Below are 24,456 nucleotides of genomic sequence, written 5' to 3' on the forward strand. Positions count from 1 at the left end.
CCCAAAATATATATATTTTTATGGACTTTCCGTTAAAAAAAAGAGAGCTGAATTAGATGAGATAAAGGACACTCACGCTGGATACTCAGGTACACGTTTCTGGAAGGTGGGCAGCTCTTTACAGTATTCATTGTAGAGCCACTTAACCTTGAAGTGCAGGTTCATGTAATCAGCACTCTTACATAGGCGGTTCTTCTCATGCTCTGGGAACCAGAGACAGGTTGGTAGCATTAGTTTAGGGACTTATTGATTGATAAAACACACATATGCACACTCGCAAACACACACACACACACACACACACACACACACACACATACCCTCCATGGCATATCTCATGTCTTGAGCAAACATGTTCCACATGACCTCAGCACTGATGATGCCCACGTTCAGTTCCTGAGGAAACCTACAGGGGGCAGAAGAACAGTGTTCAGAGAGGGGGAGAGGGAGGGAGCGATAGAGAGAGAGACAGAAGGAGAGAGAGACACACTCACTGGTTGAGACAGGGTGTGTAGGAGTTCTTGTCCTCTTCTATGATGGAGACAATGAGGGTGATGAGTTTGGACCAGAAATCCAAGTTCTTGATGCTAGGACCCTGCTCTTCTGGAATGTCAGCCTTAGCCTGGAGAGAGAGAGGGTCAGACACACACACAGAAATGCATGCACACACATACTCAACCACACTTACAGGGTCTGTCTGGTACTCTCTGCCATAGAGTTCGTGGCAGTTGTTGAAGATGTATTCGTATGTGGAGTTGAGACAGGCTTTGACACAGTCCTTCACCACCTGACTGGCCCTGGGGGGGCTCTGCAGCTCCTGGACCTGATCACACAGTAAGTTCAAAGGTCAGTTAGCTTAGCATTAGCATGCAGTGCATTCGGAAAGTATTCAGACCCCTAGACTTGTTCTAAAATTTATGAAATTGTTTTTTCCCCTCATCAATCTACACACAATATCCCATCATGACAAAGCAAAAACAGGTTTTTAGAAAAGTTGGCAAATTTGAAATATCACTTTTACACAAGTATTCAGACCCTTTACTCAGTACTTTGTTGAAGCAGCCTTGGCAGCGATTACAGCCCGACTCTTCTTGGGTATGACGCGACAAGCTTGGCACACCTGCATTTGGAGCTCTTCTCTGTAGATCCTCTCGAGCCCTGTCAGGTTGGATGGAGAGCGTCGCTGCACAGCTATTTTCAGGTATCTCAAGACGTTAGATCGGGTTCAAGTCCAGGCTCTGTCTGGGATACTCAAGGACATTCAGAGACTTGTCCCAAAGCCACTCCTGCATTGTCTTGGCTGTGTGCTTAGGGTCGTTGTCCTGTTTGAAGGTGAACGTCACCCCAGTCTGAGGTTTTTAGAAAATGTTGGGCCTGAGCGCTCTGGAGCAAGTTCTCGTCAAGGATCTCTCTGTACTTTGCTCCGTTCATCTTTCCCTCGATCCTGACTAGTCTCCCAGTCCCTGCCACAGAAAAACATCCCCACAGCATGATACTACCACCGTAATGCTTCACCGTAGGGATGGTATTGGCCAGGCAACGGTTTCCTCCAAATGTGACACTTGGCATTCTGGCCAAAGAGTTCAAACTTTGCTTTGTCAGACCAGAGAATCGTGTTTCTCATGTTCTAAGAGTCTTTTATGTGCCTTTTGAAAAACTCCCAAGCAGGCGGTCATGTGCCTTTTACCGAGGAGTGGCTTCAATCTGGCCACTCTACCATAAAAGGCCTGATTGGTAGAGTGCTACAGTGATGGTTGTCCTTCTGGAAGGTTCTTCCATCTCCACAGAGGAACTCTAGAGCTCTGTCAGAGTGACCATCGGGTTATTGGTCACCTCCCTGACCAAGGACCTTCTACCTCGATTGTTCAGTTTGGCCGGGCGGCCAGCTCTAGGAGGAGTTCCAAGCTTTTTCCATTCCATGGAGGCCACTGTGTTCTTGGGGACCTTCAATGCTGCAGAAATGTTTTGGTTCCCTTCCCCGGATCTGTGCCTCGACAAAATCCTCTCTCCGAGCTCTAAGGACGATTCCTTCGACCTCATGGCTTGGTTTTTGCTCTAACATGCACTGTCAACTGTGGGACCTTATATAGATAGGTGTGTGCCTTTCCAAATCATGTCCAATCAATTGAATTTACCACAGGTGGACTCCAATCAAGTTGTAGAATCATCTCAAGGATGATCAATGGAAACAGGATGCACCTGAGCTCAATTTCAAGTCTCATAGCAAAGGGTCTGAATACTTCTGTAAATTAGGATTTTAATTTTAATTTTATTTTTTTATACTTTATATTTGCAACATTCGCTTTGTCATTATGGGGTATTGTGTAGATTTATGAGGAAGTCTATTTATGAATACACATAATATATTGCTTCTTTCATGAAATAAAATGTTGGCCGGCAAAGGCCAGCTCTAGGACTTGAGGAAACAGAGATGAAGAAGAAGAGTTTTGTTCACCTTCATTCTGAAGAAGGTGATGCTGGTCAGCAGGTCTACAGTGGACTTGAGGTCCTGCAGCCTCTCAGGGCTACTAGCCGGGAAGTTATTCTACAAACACAAACATATACTTGAAAACAGTGTAGAAACACACAAACACTGTAACGAACAGAGATATGTTCTTGAAAAACAGGATCAGATATCACAAGACTGGTAGAATAAACATGGCTTGTTGAAGGCCTATCTAACTTAGAAAGTCATGTTTATATTGATAGAATAGACTACTATAAAATTATACTATCTTCATCATGCCCTTCAACTTTTGGTCAAATAAAAGTAAAATATAAATATAATAATGTCAACTGCAAGAAAATTACATCTAACAGCCTGTATACAGTGTCTTACAGATGGAACTGGAAGAAAAAAATCTAATTACACAAAATATTAAAAGAAAAAAAACTAAAATAGAAAATGCCTATAATGGAATAGAGGACTAACCTAAAACAGTGACTTTCAAACATAACAATATAAACCAGTGTTTGTGCAAAGTAAAACACTTCTAAAAGTCTCTCAAAACAATTAACACACTTAAAAAAGGAAAATGGAAAACAGCGAAAGAAAAAGTTGATATTACCCTGTACATGGAAAGGTCAATCCTCAGAGAGTTGTGGAGCAGGTCTAGAAGTTTTACAAACCTGTCCTTCTACCCACACAGGGCACACACACAGGACAAGATAAAAAAAGGAGAAAAAATTGTCACATCATCTCAGCTGACAGTATCTGTGTGTATATTTTGCTTATGTCAACCCAGGACAGGATCTAGCTTAGTTTGGTGAATCTGATTGGGCAGTTGGGGGATGTAGGTTGGGCAACTGTTTGAAAATGGGGGTTGGAGGCTGTATTAGGGCTGAGGGCCCTCAGGACAATGTTCCGGTTTTGAAACTACTTTCCTTTTTACTTTACCTGCACAGTTCAACATGTCATGACGTGTCATCTCTATCATATCATTTAATCTCTAAGAAGGCATTTCCATTCATAATTAATCAACACAGTTCATACGATTTTGAATGAAATAGCTTTAATAAAATGTCAACCTAAAACAATAATGGTTGGTTTCCAGGACAGATTAAGTGTAGTCCTGGACTAAAGAGAATCTCCATTGAAATAGCTTTTAGGTCCAAGACTAGGCTTAATCTATGCCTGGGAAACCGCCCCTAAAAGTACACACTAATGAACTCACTCCAAAGTTGGATGCGGCGAAGCGGTCTGATGCCGAGACGTTATTGGTGGACTGGGTGGTGTGAGCATAGTAGGCATTGATGTTGGCCAGAAGGGTACTCATCACCGCGGGTACACCAGGGCACATGTACTTAGACGACAGGCATGCAAAATGGCTGTGGACACACAATTTAATAATTATATTCATATTAACTGGGATTTTTAGGTATGAAACATATTGTCGTTTGTCTGTCCAGTGTAGGTTGTAGCCCACAGTAGTCTCAAGTGTGTTGTATTCTGTATTGTTACATGTTATCACAGTCAAAAACAGAATGTCTGGGTTGACACACTGGTAGATGGTACATAATACTTGTTCTCTCCTTAATGTAAGGTTAAAACCAGAGACATATATTTATTTAAGGGATAATCAACCAGGCGTTCAATGGAACATATTTTGCTAGAAATGTGTTCATTTGCAGGTAGAAATGTGTTCCAACATCCACTGAAGTAGCTCAGGAAATAATGCACGCTCTAGAATGTCGTTCTAACCAATCAGAAAGGAGTATTCAACAATGCCATGCTATAATTAAGTAATAATGCCCCTCGACGCTGGTGTTTGGAGGATATATTGACACAGGTGTTGTTAGGCCCGAGACTTAGTCAATATCCTCCAAACAACGGCTTCGAGGGGCATTATCACTTAATTATACCATGGCATTGCCGAAAACTCCTTTCTGATTGGTTTGAACGGCATTCTAGAGCAGTATTATTTTCTTATAAAACGCACTGTATATTTGCGTGGTAGAATTCAACGGCTATAGTTCATTACTACATTTTCTATGTTTGAGCTGCATTTGAAAGTAAGAGTCGAATTGAAAACATTATTTGCAAAGGCCAGATGGCGCCGACAGAGATGGTCACCTCGCTTCAAGTTCTTAGGAAACGATGCATTTAAAAAATTTTTTATGTATTATTTCTTACATTGTTATCCCAGGAAATCTTAAGTCTTATTACATACATCCGGAAATAACTATTGGATATAAGAGCGATGTCAACTTATCAACATTATGACCAGGAATACGACAGGATGCCCTGTTCGGACCACCACCCAGGACAATGGATCTAATCCCAGAAGCCAAACCGAAATAACAGCACTGCAGAAGGGGCAGACAGAGCAGCCTCCTGGTCAGGCTCCATAGACGTGCACATCGCCCACTGCTCCAGAGTATACTACTCGCCAACGTCCAGTCTCTTGACAACAAGGTAGACAAAATTCAAGCAAGGGTTGCCTTCCAGAGAGACATCAGAGATTGTAACATTCTCTGTTTAACGGAAACATGGCTCTCTCGGGATATGTTGTCGGAATCGGATCAGCCACCGGGCTTCTCCATGCATCTCACCTGACAGAGATAAACACCTCCCTGGGAAGAGGAAGAGCGGGGGTGTATGCTTCATGATGTAACGACTCATGGTGTAATCAAAACAACATACAGGAACTCAAGTCCTTCTGAACACCCAACCTAGAAATCCTTACAATCAAATGCCGGCAATTTTACATCCAAAGAGAATTCTCATCAGTTATAGTCACAGCTGTGTACATTCCCTCTCAAGCAGACACCAAGACGGCGCTCAAGGAACTTCAATGAACTTTATGCAAACTGGAAACCATATATCCTGAGACTGCATTTATTATAGCTGGGGATTTTAAACAAAGCAAATTTGAGAACAAGGCTTCCATATTCTATCAGCATACACTCGATCACTGCTACTCTAACTTCCACGATGCATACAAAGCCCTCCCCCACCCTCCGTTTGGCAAATCTGACCACGACGCCATCTTGCTCCTACCATCTTAAAGGCAGAAACTCAAACAGGATCTAATCAAATCAAAGTGTATTTGTCACGTGCGCCAAATACAACCTTACAGTGAAATGCTTACTTAAAGGCTCTAACCAACAGTGCAATTAAAAAAACAGTTTTTCTTTAAAGGTATTAGGTGAACAATAGGTAAGTAAAGAAATAAAAATAACAGTAAAAAGACAGTGGAAAAATAACAGTAGCGAGGCTATATAAAGGCACCGGTTAGTCAGGCTGATTGGGGAAGTATGTACATGATGATATGGTTAAAGTGACTATGCATATATGATAAACAGAGAGTATCAGTAGCGTAAAAGAGGGGTTGGAGGGTGGTGGGACACAATGCAGATAGCCCGGTTAGCCAATGTGCGGGAGCACTGGTTGTTTGGGCTAATTGAGGTAATATGTACATGAATGTATAGTTAAAGTGACTATGCATATATGATAAACAGAGAGTAGCAGCAGCGTAAAAGAGGGCTGAGGGGACACACACACACACACACACACACACACAATGCAAATAGTCCAGGTTTCCATTTGATTACCTGTTAAGGAGTCTTATGGCTTGGGGGTAAAAACTGTTGAGAAGTCTCTTTGTGCTAGCCTTGGCACTCCGGTACCACTTGCCATGCGGTAGTAGAGAGAACAGTCTATGACTGGGGTGGCTGGGGTCTTTGACAATTTTCAGGGCCTTCCTCTGACACCGCCTGATGAAGAGGTCCTGGATGGCAGGCAGCTTAGCCCTAGTGATGTACTGGGCCATACGCACTACCCTCTGTAGTGCCTTTCCAGTCGTGAAGAGGGCACGACAAAGCAGTTTCCATAACAGGCAGTGATGCAACCAGTCAGGATGCTCTCGATGTTGCAGCTGTAGAACATTTGAGGATCTGAAGACCCATGCCAAATCTTATTAGTTTCCTGAGGGGGAATAGGCTTTGTCGTGCCCTCTTCACGACTGTCTTGGTGTGTTTGGACCATTCTAGTTTGTTGGGGACGTGGACACCAAGGAACTTGAAGCTCTCAAGCTGCTCCACTACAGCCCTGTCGATGAGAATGGGGGCGTGCTCAGTCCTCCTTTTCCTGTAGTCCACAATCATCTCCTTAGTCTTGGTTATGTTGAGGGATAGGTTGTTATTCTGGCACCACCCGGCCAGATCTCTGACCTCCTCCCTATAGGCTGTCTCGTCGTTGTCGGTGATCAGGCCTACCACTGTTGTGTCGTCTACAAACTTAATGATGGTGTTGGAGTCGTGCCTGGCCATGCAGTCGTGGGTGAACTGGGAGTACAGGAGGGGACTGAGCACACACCCCTGAAGGGCTCCAGTGTTGAGTATCAGCATGGCAGATGTGTTGCTACCTACCCTCATCACCTGGGGCGGCCCGTCAGGAAGTCCAGGATCCAGTTGTAGAAGGAGGTGTTTAGTCCCAGGATCCTTAGCTTAGTGATGAGCTTTGAGGGTACTATGGCGTTGAACACTGAGCTGTAGTCAATGAACATCCTTCTCTCGTAGGTGTTCCTTTTGTCCAGGTGGGAAAGGGCAGTGCGGAGTGCAATAGAGATTGCATCATCTATGGATCTGTTTGGGAGGTATGCAAAATGGAGTGGGTCTATGGTTTCTGGGATAATGGTGTTGACGTGAGTCATTACCAGCCTTTCAAAGCACTTCATGGCTACGGACGTGAGTGCTATGGGTCTGTAGTCATTTAGGCAGGTTGCTTTCGTGTTCTTGGGCACAGACACTATGGTGGTCTGCTTGAAATATGTTGGTATTACAGACTCAATCAGGGACATGTTGAAAATATCAGTGAAAACACCTGCCAGTTGTTCAGCACATGTCCTGGTAATCCATCTCGTCCCGCAGCCTTGTGAATGTTGACCTGTTAAAAGGTCTTACTCACGTCGGCTACGGAGAGCGTGATCACACAGTTATCCGGAACAGCCGATGCTCTCATGCATGCATCAGTGTTGCTTGCCTCGAAGCGAGCATAGAAGTGATTTAGCTCGTCTGGTAGGCTCGTGTCACTTGGCAGCTCGCGGCAGTGCTTCCCTTTGTAGTCTGTAATAGTTTGCAAGCCCAGCCACATAAGACGATCGTCGGAGCCGGTGTAGTACGATTCAATCTTAGCCCTGTATTAACGCCTGTTTGATGGTTCGTCGGAGGACATAGCAGGATTTCTTATAAACTACCAGGTTAGAGTCCCGCACCTTGAAAGCGGCAGCTTTACCCTTTAGCTCAGTGCGAATGTTGCCTGTAATCCATGGCTTCTGGTTGGGGTATATACAGCCACTGTGGGGACGACGTCCTCGACGCACTTATTGATAAAGCCAGTGACCGATGTGGTGTACTCCTCAATGCCATCGGAAGAATCCAGGAACATGTTCCAGTCTGTGATAGCAGTCCTGTAGTTTAGCATCTGCTTCATCTGACCACTTCTTTACAGACCGAGTCACTGGTGCTTCCTGCTTTAGTTTTTGCTTGTAAGCAGGAATCAGGAGGATAGAATTGTGGTCGGATTTACCAAATAGAGGGCGAGGGAGAGCTTTGTACGAGTCTCTGTGTGGAGTACAGGTGATTTAGATTTTTCTCTCTCTCTGGTTGCACATTTAACAAATGCACATTTAACAAAAATTAAGTAGAACTGTTTAAAGTTTCCATGCATTAAAGTCTCCGGCCACTAGGAGCGCCGCCTCTAGGTGAGTGGTTTCCTGTTTGCTTATTTCCTTATACAGCTGACTGAGTGCGGTCTTAGTTCCAGCATCCGTCTGTGGTGGTAAATAAGCTGAAAACTCTCTAGGCAAATAGTGCGGTCTGCATTTTATCACAAGATACTCTACTTCAGGCGAGCAAAATCTAGAGACTTCCTTAGATTTCGTGCACCAGCTGTTTACAAATATGCACAGACTGCCCCCCCCGTGCTGTTCTATCTTGCCAGTGCAGCGTATATCCCGCAAGCTGTCACCATGTCATAATTCAGCCACGATTCCATGAAACATAAGATATTACAGTTGATGTCCCATTGGTAGGATATTCGTGATCGTCCCTCGTCTGATTTATTGTCTAATGATTGCACGTTGGCGAGTAATATTGACGGTAACGGCAGCTTTCCCACTCGCCTTCTGTGGATCCTTACGAGGCACCCCACTCTGTGTCCTCTGTACCTGTGTCTCTTCCTCTTGCAAATAACTGGGATGTTGGCCGTGTCGGGTGTTCGGAGAATGTCCTGTGCGTCCTGCTTGTTGAAGAAAAAATCTTAGTCTAATCCGAGGTGAGTGATCACTGTCCTGATATCCAGAGGCTATTTTTGGTCATAAGATACGGTGGCAGAAACATTATATACAAAATAAGTTACAAATAACGTGAAAAAAACACATAATGGCAAAATTGGTTGGGAGCCTGTAAAACTGCTGATACTAATGTATAAATAAATGGATGTACCAGTTACTAGAACCATTCAACGCTGGTCTGACCAATCGGAATCCACACTTCAAGATCATTTTGATGGCGGCATTCGCGCAAAACTAAAAGCGCGAACCACCGCATTTAACCATGGAAAGAGGTCTGGGAATATGGCTGTGTAGTTATTCCCTCTGCAAGGCGATCAAACAATCTAAATGCCGATACAGGGACAAAGAAGAGTCACAATTCAATGGCTCAGACACGAGATGTATGTGGCAGGGTCTACAGGAAATCACGGACTACAAAAAGAAAACCAGCCACGTCACGGACACCAGCGTCATGCTTCCAGACAAACTAAACACCTTCTTTGCCCGCTTTGAGGATAACACAGTGCCACTATTGCGGCCCGCTAACAAGGACTGCACCCCCCTCCTCTCCTCTGTGGCCAGCATGAGTAAAACATTTAAACATTTTAACCCTCGCAAGGCTGCTGGCCCAGACGGCATCCCTAGCCGCATCCTCAGAGCATGCGCAGACTAGCTGTGTTTACGGACATATTCAATCATTCCCTATCCCAGTATGTTGTCCCCACATGCTTCAAGATGGCCACCATTGCTCCTGTACCCAAGAAAGCAAAGACAACTGAACTAAATGCCTACTGCCCAGTAGCACTCACTTCTGTCGTCATGAAATGCTTTGAGAGACAAGTCAAGGATCATATCCCCTTCAGTTTGCATATCGCCCCAACAGGTCCACAGACGACACAATCGCCATCACACTGCCCTGTCCCATCTGGAATAACTATGTAAGAATGCTGTTAATTGACTACATCTCAACATTCAACACCCTAGTACCCTCCAAGCTCATCGTCAAGCTGGAGGCCTCGGATCTCAACCCCGCCCTGTGCAATTGGGTCCTGGACTTTGACGGGCTGCCCCCAGGTGGTGAAAGTAGGAAACAGCATCTCTACTTTGCTGGCCCCACAGGGGTGCATGCTCAGCCCCCTCCTGTACTCCCTGTTCACCCATGACTGCGTGGCCATGCACACCTCCAACTCAATTATCAAGTTTGCAGACGACACAACAGTAGTGGGCTTGATTACCAACAACGACAAGACAAGCTACAGGGAGGAGGTGAGGGCACTCGGGGTGTGGTGTCAGGAAAACAACCTCTCACTCAACGTCAACAAAACAAAGAAGATGATCGTGGACGTCAGGAAAAAGCAGAGGGAATCACCCCCCTATCCACATCGAAGGGACAGCAGTGGAGAAGGTGGAAAGTTAAGTTCCTCGGCGTACACATCACAGACAAACTGAAATGGTCCACCCACACAGACAGTGTGGTGAAGAAGGCATAACAGCAACTCTTCAAACTCAGGAGGCTGAAGAAATTTGTCTTGTCACCCAAAACCCTGACAAACTTACAGATGCACAATCGAGAGCATCCTGTTGGGCTGTATCACAGCCTGGTACGGCAACTGTGTCACGCTGGTATGAATGAGTCAGGAGACAGGCGCAGGAATGCGTAATAGTTTTTTAAATTACACCCAAATTACGGCGTGCAGTTTAAAGGCACAGGGACGAAGACCAAACAAACGCGACACAAAACACACAAACAAAAGAACGAGGAGTACCTTGAATAAATAACACAAGCGCACAATGATTAACTTACATTTACATTTACATTTAAGTCATTTAGCAGACGCTCTTATCCAGAGCGACTTACAAATTGGTGCGTTCACCTTAAGACATCCAGTGGAACAGCCACTTTACAATAGTGCATCTAAATATTTTAAGGGGGGTGAGAAGGATTACTTTATCCTATCCTAGGTATTCCTGAAAGAGGTGGGGTTTCAGGTGTCTCCGGAAGGTGGTGATTGACTCCGCTGTCCTGGCGTCGTGAGGGAGTTTGTTCCACCATTGGGGGCCAGAGCAGCGAACAGTTTTGACTGGGCTGCGCAGGAACTGTACTTCCTCAGTGGTAGGGAGGCGAGCAGGCCAGAGGTGGATGAACGCAGTGCCCTTGTTTGGGTGTAGGGCCTGATCAGAGCCTGGAGGTACTGAGGTGCCGTTCCCCTCACAGCTCCGTAGGCAAGCACCATGGTCTTGTAGCGGATGCGAGCTTCAACTGGAAGCCAGTGGAGAGAGCGGAGGAGCGGGGTGACGTGAGAGAACTTGGGAAGGTTGAACACCAGACGGGCTGCGGCGTTCTGGATGAGTTGTAGGGGTTTAATGGCACAGGCAGGAGCCCAGCCAACAGCGAGTTGCAGTAATCCAGACGGGAGATGACAAGTGCCTGGATTAGGACCTGCGCTGCTTCCTGTGTGAGGCAGGGTCGTACTCTGCGGATGTTGTAGAGCATGAACCTACAAGAACGGGCCACCGCCTTGATGTTAGTTGAGAACGACAGGGTGTTGTCCAGGATCACGCCAAGGTTCTTAGCGCTCTGGGAGGAGGACACAATGGAGTTGTCAACCGTCAACTTGTTGAAAAAAAAAAAAAAAAAAAAAAAAAAAAAAAAAAAAAAAGTTGTCAACTTCTTTGGGACTGGGGGGTAGCTTGGATGAATAAGGTGCCCAGAGTAAACTGCCTGCTACTCAGGCCCAAAAGCTAGAATATGCATATAATTAGTAGATAGAAAACACTCTGAAGTTTCTAAAACGGTTTGAATGATGTCTGAGAGTATAACATAACTCATATGGCAGGCAAAAAACTGAAAAAGAATCCAACCAGGAAGTTGGAAATCTGAGGTTTGTAAGGTTTTCAAGTCTTTGCCTATCCAATATACAGTGTCTATGGGGTCATATTGCACTTCCTATGGCTTCCACTAGATGTCAACAGTCTTAAGAACCTTGTTTCAGGCTTCTACTATGAAGGGGGCGCGAATAAGAGCTGTTTGACAAAGGGGTCTGGCAGAATGCCATGAGCTAAATCACGCGCACGGCCATGAGAGCGAGCTGCGTTCCCTTTCATTTCTAAAGACAAAGGAACTGTCCAGTTGGAATATTATTGAAGATTTATGATAAAAACATCCTAAAGATTGATTCTATACATCGTTTGACATGTTTTTACGAACTGTAATATAACTTTTTTGACTTTGTCTGAACTAAGTGCTCGCGCATTTGTACATTTGGATTACTGTACTAAACACGCAAACAAAAAGGGGGTATTTGAACATAAATTATACTTTATTGAACAAAACAAACATTTATTGTGGAACTGGGATTCCTGGGAGTGCATTCCGATAAAGATCATCAAAGGTAAGTTAATATTTATAATGCTATTTCTGAGTTTTGTGACACATCTCCTTGGTTGGAAAATGGCTGTATTTTTCTGTGGCTAGGAGCTATCCTGACATAATCGCAAGGTCTGCTTTCGCTGTAAAGCCTTTTTGAAATAAGACACTGTGGCTGGATTAACGAGAAGTTTATCTTTAAAATGGTGTATAATACTTGTATGTTTGAGGAATTTTAATTATGAGATTTCTGTTTTGAATTTGGCGCCCTGCAATTTCACTGGCTGTTGGCGACGCTAGCGTCCCACATATCCCAGAGAAGTTAACGCACGGGACGAGACCCATAATCATCTGTGCAATCCACAATGGCACGAAAGCCAAAACACACAGCACAGGTACTCACACGAACCAACGGACATCGTAACAATAAACTGACAGGACACTGGTAAACCAAGGACACACAACAACCACACAAGCTACTCCCTGTTCACATCTCTACCATCCAGAAGGCGAGGTCAGTAGAGGTGCAACAAAGCTGTGACCGAGAGACTGAAAAACAGCTTCTCTCTCAAGCCCATCAAACATCTCCAACTCAGAGAGACTGCTGTCTACATCGAGACCAAATCACTGGCCACTTTAATACATGGATCACTAGTCACTTTAAACAATGCCACTTCAAATAATGACACTTTAGTAATGTTTACATATCTTACATTACTCATATCACATGTATATACTATATTTTATACCATCTATTGCACCTTGCCCATGCCGCACAGCCATCACTCATCCATATATTTATATGTACATATTCTCATTCACCCCTTTAGACTTGTGTTTATTAGGTAGTTGTTGGGGAATTGTTAGATTATTTGTTAGCTATTATCGCACTGTCGGAACTAGAAGCAGAAGCATTCTACATTTCGCTACACTCACATTAACATCTGGTCTGTGACCAATAAAATGTGATTTTAGTTCGATTTTCATAATAGCAAACTAGGATTGATGAGTTGGTTAGCTAAACTAGTAAGTTTGTTTGGTTACCAAAGCAACCACAGTAGCTATCTAGTAAACTTTCCAGATACTTCAGTGGATGTTGAATACATTTCTAGCGGCAAATGTGTTAAATTATAGCAATGGTCTGAAAGGGATAATCAACTCGGGGTTCTATGCGTTCTCTGGAAAATAATGCAAAGCCGTAGAGGGTCAGTTCCACTTTTATACAACTGGTTACCAACATATTCAAATAATTATTTACATATTTCCAATAAAAACAGCATTTTTATTAATTTATTCTTACTATTTCATCCTTCCACAAGATATAGTCCTGACACAAATTTAGGGTTGCTACCCAAGCCGGCTGGTCATTTGTTCAGTCTTTTTGTTCTGTATCTATGACCCAGTCGTTCGTTCTAAATGTTCCATTGCCATACTGGCTGACAACGTTCTTATCCCATGCTTGCTAGTTAGCCAACTACGACTAATGGTCACATCAAACAGTGCCGCCAGAATAACAGCAAAGTAGCTGCAGTTGCATTTGTTTCAACTTTTTTCTAGTGACATTTATTTGGATACATCCATAACTAATGCTGCACAATTTCACCTGGTATAGAAAATATACTCTCTCTTTAGGACATTGTTGTTCAGAGGAGCTAGCCAACTAACACAATCACTTCAATCTGAAGCTGGAAAGACTGCAAACTAGCCGCACTTCGTTTTGTTTGACCTTTTTTCCAATTTACATTACTTTCTATATGTCAATACAAATGATGCCAGGTGATTCATGATTTTGACTGTCTGAGAAACACTGCCTGCCTGTCTGTCTTGTCCCGATACGTTCATTACTATGGGACAGCTGGAGATTTTATAAATATTCAAATTCAATGTTGCAAATGTCAGGAGAGACAGACAGCAAGGTTTATACAAATCTCTGCTGTTGAAAACTAAATGTTAGTCTAAGAAAAATGTGAGATAATGTCTAGATGTTTTTATAGTGGAGATCAAACTTATACATTGCCTGGCTGGGTTGATGAGACAGTGGATTGCACAGTCAGATGGAACAGAGTAAATAGGCATTTTAACATCATAGATTTAGCAGGTGGTAACTTGTGGAATAGACACGGGCTGGAATGCGGTTTTAACCAATCAGCGTTCAGGATTAGAACCACCCATTGTATAAATGTATTTATGTATAGCAAAGTCTCTGGTTAATACCAATTTCCAAACTCTCTGTATGTGTTCTGTATGGTGATGGTACTGACGTCATAGCCTGGTAGATGGACTCCACTCCGTAACGCATGGCGAACTCATCCACGATCTCCTGAGGAGTCTCCTCGAAGTACACCTTCCACGCGTCGTCTCCTTTGGCATCAGGTATCTTCACCACACCACTGTTCTGCTCCTCTGTAGTGTACTGGAACAGGTGCTTCACACACAGCGGGGAAAAGCTGTTAGAGGTGTGTGTGTGTGTGGGGGGGGGGGTAGAGAGAGTGTGTGTGGTAGGTAAGGTAAGTTGAGGTATGGTAGGTCTTACTTCATGTAGGCAGGTGTACTGGACATGGTAGGGAGCCACAGTCTCCTCTCCTTTGATCTCTACACTGATGTGCATCCGGATGGCTCCAGACACAGCCGACTTGTCTGTTCTCTTGTCTGTCAGAGGACACCAACACACTCACATCAAGACATTCTATTGGGTTGACTTCTAATGCCCTCTTCTCTTCTGATCATTCTCTCCTTCTTCATCTGTCCATTTCCTTCATCTCTCTCTCCTCTCCCACCCATCTCTTTCCCCAAAACTCCCTCTCTCCCCCTCCATCACTCACCCAGGTTGTACCATACGTCCATCTCGCCGCTGAGTGTGCGGACCTCGATGATGGTCTGACCCAGGAAGTCATCGGACTCCCGTTTGAACTTCTGCTTCACCCTGGACTTGATGTCATCGTCTTCGTCCCACACGCGTACCTTGATCCGGTCCGACGAGTTGTGGCATTCGCTACGAGATGAAGTCAGACTTAACCACACATAGCCATGCACAGACCGACAGACACACACTCGCTGTACTCACAAGTGGAAGTTCTCATCCCAGACAGGGTTGAGGTTACCATAGATGGTCTTGGTCCTCTTCTTGGTCTTGCCCACCTGAACTGTGACGTAGGGATCACTGGAGCCAGTCTTGTCCTTGGCCTGAAGGCCCTGTGCACACTGCACTGAGAGACGGACACAGTCACACCATTAGACTCTGGGCATACACCACACAGAGTGTATTAGCTAATTGGTTGTTTCAGTGTCCTTACTTACACACCAAAAACACTTTGCATAAGAGCATATGCTAAAGAAAGTACTCAAAAGCAAACCTGTAAAATATAATTTATTCTCTGGTTGGCAAAGACAAGTCTACTGATGCACTGTTCCTACTGCCAGTCAGTAACCAACAGCCCCTCATATTCCAAATTTAATCCCAACACCTACCAAATCTAATCTCAATCTCAATCCCAGTCCTTGTTTTACCAGTCATGCTGATCATGGCCGACCACTTGGACGTCCCATCGAGCACGCTCTGTTTGATCTGCTTCATCTGCGTGCCGTGCGTCGCCTTGATGACACTAAACACTTCCTGGATGAGCTCGAAGATTTCTGGTTTGTTCCTCTCTCTGATCTTCATCCTGTCCTTTAAAACCATGATGATGTTCTGGGTTCGGTCCTCCGCCCCATGCTTAGAACTCTTCTCCGCTGCCCCTGGGAGACGAGAGAGAGGGAGAATAGGGGTTAGCATATAGGAAAAGAGCCGGAAGATCACGGTTGACAACTCCATTGTGTCCTCCTCCCAGAGCGCTAAGAACCTTGGCGTGATCCTGGACAACACCCTGTCGTTCTCAACTAACATCAAGGCGGTGGCCCGTTCCTGTAGGTTCATGCTCTACAACATCCGCAGAGTACGACCCTGCCTCACACAGGAAGCGGCGCAGGTCCTAATCCAGGCACTCGTCATCTCCCGTCTGGATTACTGCAACTCGCTGTTGGCTGGGCTCCCTGCCTGTGCCATTAAACCCCTACAACTCATCCAGAACGCCGCAGCCCGTCTGGTGTTCAACCTTCCCAAGTTCTCTCACGTCACCCCGCTCCTCCGCTCTCTCCACTGGCATCCAGTTGAAGCTCGCATCCGCTACAAGACCATGGTGCTTGCCTACGGAGCTGTGAGGGGAACGACACCTCAGTACCTCCAGGCTCTGATCAGGCCCTACACCCAAACAAGGGCACTGCGTTCATCCACCTCTGGCCTGCTCGCCTCCCTACCACTGAGGAAGTACAGTTCCCGCTCAGCCCAGTCAAAACTGTTCGCTGCTCTGGCCCTCCAATGGTGGAACAAACTCCCTCACGACGCCAGGACAGCGGAGTCAATCACCACCTTCCGGAGACACCTGAAACCCCACCTCTTTAAGGATTACCTAGGATAGGATAAAGTAATCCCTCTCACCCCCCTCCCCCTTAAAAGATTTAGATGCACTACTGTTCCACTGGATGTCATAAGGTGAATGCACCAATTTGTAAGTCGCTCTGGATAAGAGCGTCTGCTAAATGACTTAAATGTAAATGTAAGATAGGAGAGGATAGAGAATAGAGAGAGAGGCAATAAGAAAAAGGGCATGAAGGAGGGAGAAAGACAAGGAGAAGAGAAAGATGGAGGGGGAAAAAAAATGAGGGAGAGAGAAAAGGGTATAGATCAATCCCCCCCCACTGCCACTGTGGCCCTTCATGATGAGTTCAGATTTTTTTGTGGCCCCCAGCCCAATCAAAGTTGCCCATCCCTGGTATAGATGGAGAATAGGAGATGGAGTGAGAAAAGAGGCAGTGAGAATCATTTGGGTAAACCTTCAGAGTAAAGGCTCCTGAGGAATAGTGGGGAGATGGGACAAGTGAGTAATAGGAGATGAGACAGACAGTAAATCAGTAGCGAAAATCTCATTTTGGGGAATGTGAATTAGAGAAGTAATAAGGATGGAGGGAGTGAGAGAGGAGAGAAACAGAAGGGATAACAGCACATTACACAGGAGATACATTGAAAAGGAAGAGGGGAGGAGAAAGATGAGAGTAATGGGTGTGTATGTCTCTCTGTATGTAGAGAGTGTAAGGAGAAAATATAGTGTGTGTAATGTAAAAATTAGATACACTAGTTCTACATAAAGTACCAGTCCAAAGTTTGGACACACCTACTCATTCAAGGGTCTTTCTTTATTTAGACTATTTTCTACATTGTAGAATAATAGTGAAGACATTAAAACTATGAAATAACACATGGAATCATCTAGTAACCCAAAAAGTGTTAAACAATTCAAAATATATTTATATTTGAGATTCTTCAAAGTAGCCACCCTTTGCCTTGATGACAGCTTTGCACACTCTTGGAATTCTCCCAACTAGCTTCATGAGGAATGCTTTTCCAACAGTCTTGAAGGAGTTCCCAACATATGCTGAGCACTTGTTGGCTGCTTTTCCTTCACTCTACGGTCCAACTCATCCCAAAACATCTCAATTGGGTTGAGATCGGGTGATTGTGGAGGCCAGGTCATCTGATGCAGCCCTCCATCACTCTCTTTCTTGGTCAAATAGCCCTTACACAGCCTGGAGGTGTGTTGGGTCATGGTCCTGTTGAAAAATAAATGATAGTCCCACTAAGCGCAAACCAGATGGGATGGCGTATCGCTGCAGAATGCTGTGGTAGCCATGCTGGTTAAGTGTACCTTGAATTCTAAATAAAACACAGACAGTGTCGCCAGTAAAGCACCCCCACACCATCACACCTCATCCTCCGTACTTCACGGTGGGAACCACACATGCGGAGATTATCCGTTCACCTACTCTGCATCTCACAAAGACCAGGCGGTTGGGACCAAACATCACAAATTGGGACTCAACAGACCAAAGGACAGATTTCCACCAGTCTAATGTCCATTGCTCGTGTTTCTTGGCCCAAGCAAGTCTCTTCTTCTTATTGGTGTCCTTTAGTAGTGGTTTCTTTGCAGCAATTAAACCCTGCAGTCTCCTCTGAACAGTTGATGTTGAGATGTGTCTGATACTTGAACTCTGTGAAGCATTTATTTGGGCTGCAATTTCTGAGGCTGGTAACTCTAATGAACTTATCCTTTACAGCAGAGGTAACTCTGGGTTTTGCTTTCCTGTGGGGGTCCTCATGAGAGCCAGTTTCATCATAGCGCTTGATGGTTTTTGCGACTGCACTCAAAGAAACTATCAAAGTTCTTGACATTTTCCGGATTGACTGACCTTCATGTCTTAAAGTAATGATGGACTGTCTTTCTCTTTGCTTACTTGAGCTGTTCTTGCCATAATATGGACTTGGTCTTTTACCAAATTGGGCTATCTTCTGTATACCAACCCTACCTTGTCACAACACAACTGATTGGCTCAAACGCAATAACCTCTCTAGGGAAGGGGGCAGCATTCGGAATTTTGGATGAAAAGCATCCTCAAATTAAACCACCTCCTACTCGGGTCCAGAAGATATGATATGCATATAACTGGTAGATTTTGATAGAAAACACTCTAAAGTTTCCAAAACTGTTAAAATAGTGTCTGTGTATATCAGAACTGATTTGGCAGGAGGAAACCTGAGAAAAATCCATTCAGGAAGATTTTTTTGTTTTTGTTTTGTAGTTTTCTATTCAATGCCATTACAGTACCCATTGACTTAGGACTCAATTTGCAGTTCCTATGCCTTCCACTAGATGTCAACAGTCTTTAGAAAGTGTTTCAGGTTTGTATTCTTATAAATGAGGAAGTAAGACCAGTCTGAATGAGTGGACCCTGACATGTCACAGAGCTTTTTCATGCGCAATCCTGAGAGAGTGCATTTCTTGTTTACCTTTTATATTGACAACGTTATTGTCCGGTTGAAATTTTATAGATCATTTAGGCTAAAAACAACCTGAGGATTGAGTATAAACATCGTTTGACATGTTTCTATGAACTTTACGGATACAATTTGGAGTTTTGACTGCATTTGAGCCTGTGGATTACTGAAGAAAACGTGCGAACAAAAAGGAGGTTTTTGGATATAAAGAGACTTTATCGAACAAAAGGAACATTTATTGAGTAAATGAATGTCTTCTGAGTGCCACCATATGAAGATCATCAAAGGAAAGGGATTAATTTTATCTCTATTTCTGAGTTTTGTAACGCTTCTGCTTGGCTGGTTACTGTTTGTAATAATTTGTCAACTAGGCTATGTTTTGGGCTAGGTATGTTCTGGGCTGGGTATGCTTTCGCCGAAAAGCATTTTATAAATCTGACACCGTGGTTGGATTAACAAGAAGTTCGTCTTTAAACATATGTAAAATATGTTTTGTTTTCTGAATTTTTATAATGAGCATTTCTGTATTTAAATTTGGCGCTCTGCAATCTCACTGGATGTTGGCCAGATGGGACGCTAGCGTCCCACATACCCTAGAGAGGTTAAGAAATAAAACAATTCCACAAATTAACTTTTAACAAGGCACACATGTTAATTGAAATGCACTCCAGGTGACTACATCATGAAGCTGGTTGAGAGAATGCCAAGGGTGTGCAAAGCGGTCATCAAAGCAAAGGGTGGCTACTTTGAAGAATTTCAAATATAAAATAAATGTTCATTTATTTAACACTTTATTGGTTACTACATGATTCCACAGGTGTTATTTCATAGTTTTGATATCTTCAGTGTTATTCTACAATGTAGAAAATAGTAAAAATAAAGAAAAACCCTGGAATGAGTTGGTGTGTCCAGACTTGACTGGTAATGTATGTCAAATATTTTTTGTTGTTGTTGCTCACATAGACATGGTTAGCCGATGTTAATGCAAGTGTAGCAAAATGCTTGTGCATGTGTTCGTGTGTGTGCACATATGTGTTCCTTACTCTGCAGGCAGTCGGCATTGAGAAGGTCCTGGCACTTGTCGTGACATTTGACCCCGCACTCGGAGCACCTCATACCCTGGCGGGCGATGCCCCACAGCAGCCCCTCACATTCGTAGCAGTAGGTGGGTGTGGTGGCCGTCCACACCTCAAAGTTATGGGGCGTGGTGCAGGAGATTGGGTAGATCAGAGCCTGTAGAGTCTTCTTGTACACATGACTCTTCTGCAGAAGGGATGGAAGGAGAGGGGGGAGAGAGAGCAAAAAAGAGAGGGAGAGAAAAAGGCAGAGAGAGAGTGGCAGAGGGAGGAATATGGTATTAATTATACATGCACACTGCCTGATGAAGGCAGCTAGCTGCCAAAAACCTTGGTTGTTTAATAAATCAATTGCATTTCAGCAGTAAAAAGTGTGGTCGGCTACATGTTCTTTTCAAAGTGTTATGTTCCGCAGGTGAAAATTGCCCCTTGGGGATGATAATAATAAAGTTGATTGAAATGAGAATTAAACCAAATGGATATTTTTTAGCTCTGCTGAGACACGCTGAGGTCATAAGTTGTGTGACCCACCAGGTCCTCATTGCCAAGGGTGCTGCAGGCCATCGCCGTGGTGATCCCAGCCTTCCGAGCATTCTGAGAGGCCATAGACTGGGGGGGTAGAGATCAAGAAAGGGAGGGAGGGAGAGAGAGTATAAATGATACATTCAATTTGAGCCTTGAACCTACATGACCAAAAGTATGTGAAAATCTCATTCCAAAAACATGGTCATTAATATGGAGATGCTCCAGCCTCGACTCTTCTGGGAAGGCTTTCCTCTAGATGTTGGGACATTTCTGCATGGACATTCTTCCATTCATTCACAAGAGCATCAGTGAGTTTGGGCACTAATGTTGGGTGATTAGGCTTGGCTTGCAGTCAGCGTTCCAATTCATCCCAAAGGTGTTCGATGGGGTTGAGGTCAAGGCTCTGTGCAGGCCAGTCAAGTTCATCCACACCGATCTCGACAAACCATTTCTGTATGGACCTCGCTTTGTGCTGAAACAGGAAAGGGCGTTGCCCAAACTGTTGAAACAAAGTTGGAAGCACAGAATTGTCTAGAATGTCATATGCTGTAGCGTTAAGATTTTACTCACTGGAACTAAGGGCCTAGCCCGTACCATGAAAAACAGCCCCAGACCATTATTCCTCCCCCACCAAACTTTACTGTTGGCATTATGCATTCGGGCAGATAGCGTTCTCCTGGCAGCCGCCAAACCCAGATTCGTCGGCCGGACTGCCAGATGGTGAAGCGTGATTCATCAATCCAGAGAACGTGTTTCCACTGCTCCAGAGTCCAATGGCGGCAAGCTTTACACCACTCCAACCAACGCTTGGCATTGCACATGATGACCTTAGGCTTGTGTGCTTCTGCTCGGCCATGGAAATCTATTTCATGAAGCTCCTGACGAACAGCTCTTGTGCTGACGTTGCTTCCTGAGGCAGTTTGGAACCCAGTGTCGCAACCGAGGACATATGATTTTTACACGCTATGCGCTTCAGCACTTGGTGGTCCCATTCTGTGAGTTTGTGTGGCCTACCACTTCGTGGCTGAGCCGTTGTTGCTCCTAGACGTTTCAACTTCACAATAACATGAATTATAGTTGACTGGTGCAGCTCTAGCAGGGAAGAAATTTGACAAACTGACTTGTTTGAAAGGTGGTATCCTATGATGGTGCCACTTTAAAAGTCACTGAGCTCTTCAGCAACAGGTGTGGCTGAAATAACCAAATCCACTCAGTAGAAGGGGTGTCCACCTACTTTTGTATATATAGTGTAAATAAAGTATGGCTATTATGTTTACAAGGGTTTTTGAGTGGTACTGTATATGTGTTTGTACAGGTACTCACCATGGCCTGTAACTGCATGATAGAAGTAGAGAGGCAAGGGAAGGGGGAGAGGGAACATATGTTAGCAAACAAACACCATATCAGAATTGTATATGGCATATTGATTTATACTCATGTCTCATTGAGTGGCATGTGATAATGTTGATATACAATGTATAAGAAAGGGGAAGGAGGCAGAGGGTGTGTATGTAAATGAATGTGTGTGTGCCTGTTTTGTCTGTGTGTTAAACAGCTTTTAGTTTTTAATATATTCTGCCCTCTTCCTCCTTTTACGTACGTAGGCATCTTATTCGCTGCCTGACAGCTATATGACTCAGGTGGAGGATGCCACAGTTAGAGTCATGGCTATAGACTTCCTGTCACACTATCCACTGCAAAATGGTAATCCCTCATTTTGTGCCATGGTTTCACAATTTCCCAGGACACAAGACTGGCTAAAGAGTGAGCGGGTGTGATGTCTGTGGGAGGGAGCTAGGTCCCCAGAGTACTGCAGAGGAAACGGAACAGACAGAAAGGCCAATAATGGCAGTAATGATTCCAAAAGGGGGAGGGGGTGGCATGTGCCAAGGTAAAGTTGCTGTGGTGTGTGTGTGGTCTCTTACGAGGTCTCTGACCAGGGTGGGGCCTTTCTTCTTGCGTAGGTCAGGCATGCTGTCGATGCTGTACAGAACCTCTCCTACCCTGAGCAGGTAAAACAACCTTACTGTTATACACCAGCCAACAAATATACTGTATACCGCTCAGACCTATATCCGCTTCTACGGATAAGTTTAGACTATTTTGTTGAAGTGAAATGATGATGTCAAGGTGCTCCAGATGTTTTTTTTTATTGCTATTTTCTTTTAAAACTGGACAATAATGTATGACTAATCTAATAATTATTCTATTCTATACATGAAGCTCTTGAGAGGGTGGTCACTTCCTGGCCATACTCATTTGAACAGTGAAACCAAGGTGACCAAGGAGTCCCAAATGTATATATGCAATAAATACTCCACCTGAATGAATGAGCAGCCAGATGTGTATTTGGCTAACTGAGCGTGCATATATTGGGCTGGTTTCTTTCAATGCAGCTGCGGTCACACTCTAAAATAAGGTCTGCCATTTACAAAAGAGCTGCCAGTCCACATAGGGCACCCAGCAAATCAGTCAATACACACTGGACTGGAGCCAGTGGATGAAACTATCCTCTATTTTAAGAGGAAAATCTGAAAATGTACACTTTACAGTATTACATATTCACAGTAGTGGCAATCATTTATTTATTGATCGTTGTACTACACTAATTAGTATAGCATTTACTGTAAGTATGTAAATCTCATTGTGGTAACTGCACTGAGCTGCCGTGGTAGAGTGGTAGTTACTGTATGTGATCTTTTGTTGTGAGCAGTGATGGGTAACTCACCCTCCTTTACCAAACCACAAGGAATTGGATGTCTCTCCTCGTGCCTGGAGAAAGAGGGGGAAGAGGGAGAGAGAAAAAAGACCGGGAGGAGGGAAGAGTACAGTTATATCTGGGAGATTAAAATCTTTCACTTAACGTTTGAAATCTATTTCCTCCATATGCAGAGCATGTCCAGAGTGCACCAGAGGACAGCATTTAGCTGGTAATTATTATTTTTTGTGGGGGAAGATGCCCCCGAGCCCCCTAACAGGGAAATCAAGACCATCTTCACCACTGATGACTACCTCCGACAACATTCTTAAAGCTGCACTATCTATTCATCTTCCTCTCTCAATGTCTTTTCCTTCTTTCTCTCTCCCTCCCACCCACTCCAGCTCTTTCCTGGCATAGAGCTAAATTAGACCTAATAAACAGAAATCACTTCTATAGAGACCTTCTACTAAAGAACCCATTCAGAACTCAGTTCACTCACCTGGAGTTCTATCTGTCCAATCAATGACATAAAATGATCAATCAACCACAAAGGAGGAAAGAAAACCAGCCTTTCTTTGTCCCTCAAGGCCTGGAATTGAGCAGCTCTGCCATAGATCTATATGTGTTATTAAAGCGACAGTCTATGATTCTGAAAACCCCCCCAGCTATATTCTTCAAGGATCAATGGCTATATATCACTAATTCAAAAGTCAAAACACTGATTTACCAGTTCCAGACTGTAGCATTAACTGAACAGACCGTCACAGCAATCAAATGTACTTTTATCTCGCGCTAGCTACGGCCCCTGTCACACATTCAGACTCCCATCCTCCAGCTCAGGGTCAGAGAATAACCATAGAGAAAGAGAGAGTTGTTACTCATTCAACCTTGGGATTCTGCCTCCCTCATCCTAACTCTGTTTATCTGGTTTTAATGAAAGACAGATTGAATCTGCTCAGGCCCTTCTTAAACCCATAGATTAAGAAAAAATAGAATTAATAAATACTGAAAGGAAAATTAATTCCAACTGCATACTGCTTAAAAACATAAACAGGTATAAAAAAGTAAAATGTTATTGATTGATTTTGCAAGCGTTCACTACAAAAGGTATTGATGGAAAGGTTTCTTGACAATTTCACCTGACTGTA

The 24,456-nt window shown here is 44.1% G+C and overlaps 1 protein-coding gene across 1 annotated transcript in view; it reads right to left on the bottom strand.

The window, feature by feature from the left end:
* Positions 1 to 24,456, bottom strand: part of LOC115124322 (protein unc-13 homolog A-like) — a 157,008-nt gene that overhangs the window by 35,483 nt on the left and 97,069 nt on the right. Inside the window, exons 10-26 of the mRNA XM_065006068.1 lie at positions 23,336 to 23,379; positions 22,533 to 22,611; positions 21,931 to 21,942; positions 20,614 to 20,691; positions 20,050 to 20,269; positions 15,649 to 15,876; positions 15,206 to 15,347; positions 14,964 to 15,133; positions 14,675 to 14,790; positions 14,403 to 14,566; positions 3,675 to 3,828; positions 3,069 to 3,137; positions 2,456 to 2,545; positions 689 to 823; positions 495 to 622; positions 321 to 406; positions 77 to 203 (exon numbers count right to left, since the gene is read on the bottom strand). Of these exons, the coding sequence (XP_064862140.1) occupies positions 77 to 203; positions 321 to 406; positions 495 to 622; positions 689 to 823; positions 2,456 to 2,545; positions 3,069 to 3,137; positions 3,675 to 3,828; positions 14,403 to 14,566; positions 14,675 to 14,790; positions 14,964 to 15,133; positions 15,206 to 15,347; positions 15,649 to 15,876; positions 20,050 to 20,269; positions 20,614 to 20,691; positions 21,931 to 21,942; positions 22,533 to 22,611; positions 23,336 to 23,379 (2,042 nt within the window). The remainder of the gene's footprint in view (positions 1 to 76; positions 204 to 320; positions 407 to 494; positions 623 to 688; positions 824 to 2,455; positions 2,546 to 3,068; positions 3,138 to 3,674; positions 3,829 to 14,402; positions 14,567 to 14,674; positions 14,791 to 14,963; positions 15,134 to 15,205; positions 15,348 to 15,648; positions 15,877 to 20,049; positions 20,270 to 20,613; positions 20,692 to 21,930; positions 21,943 to 22,532; positions 22,612 to 23,335; positions 23,380 to 24,456) is intronic.

Source organism: Oncorhynchus nerka, linkage group LG20, assembly GCF_034236695.1.
Source record: "Oncorhynchus nerka isolate Pitt River linkage group LG20, Oner_Uvic_2.0, whole genome shotgun sequence".
NCBI lineage: Eukaryota > Metazoa > Chordata > Actinopteri > Salmoniformes > Salmonidae > Oncorhynchus > Oncorhynchus nerka.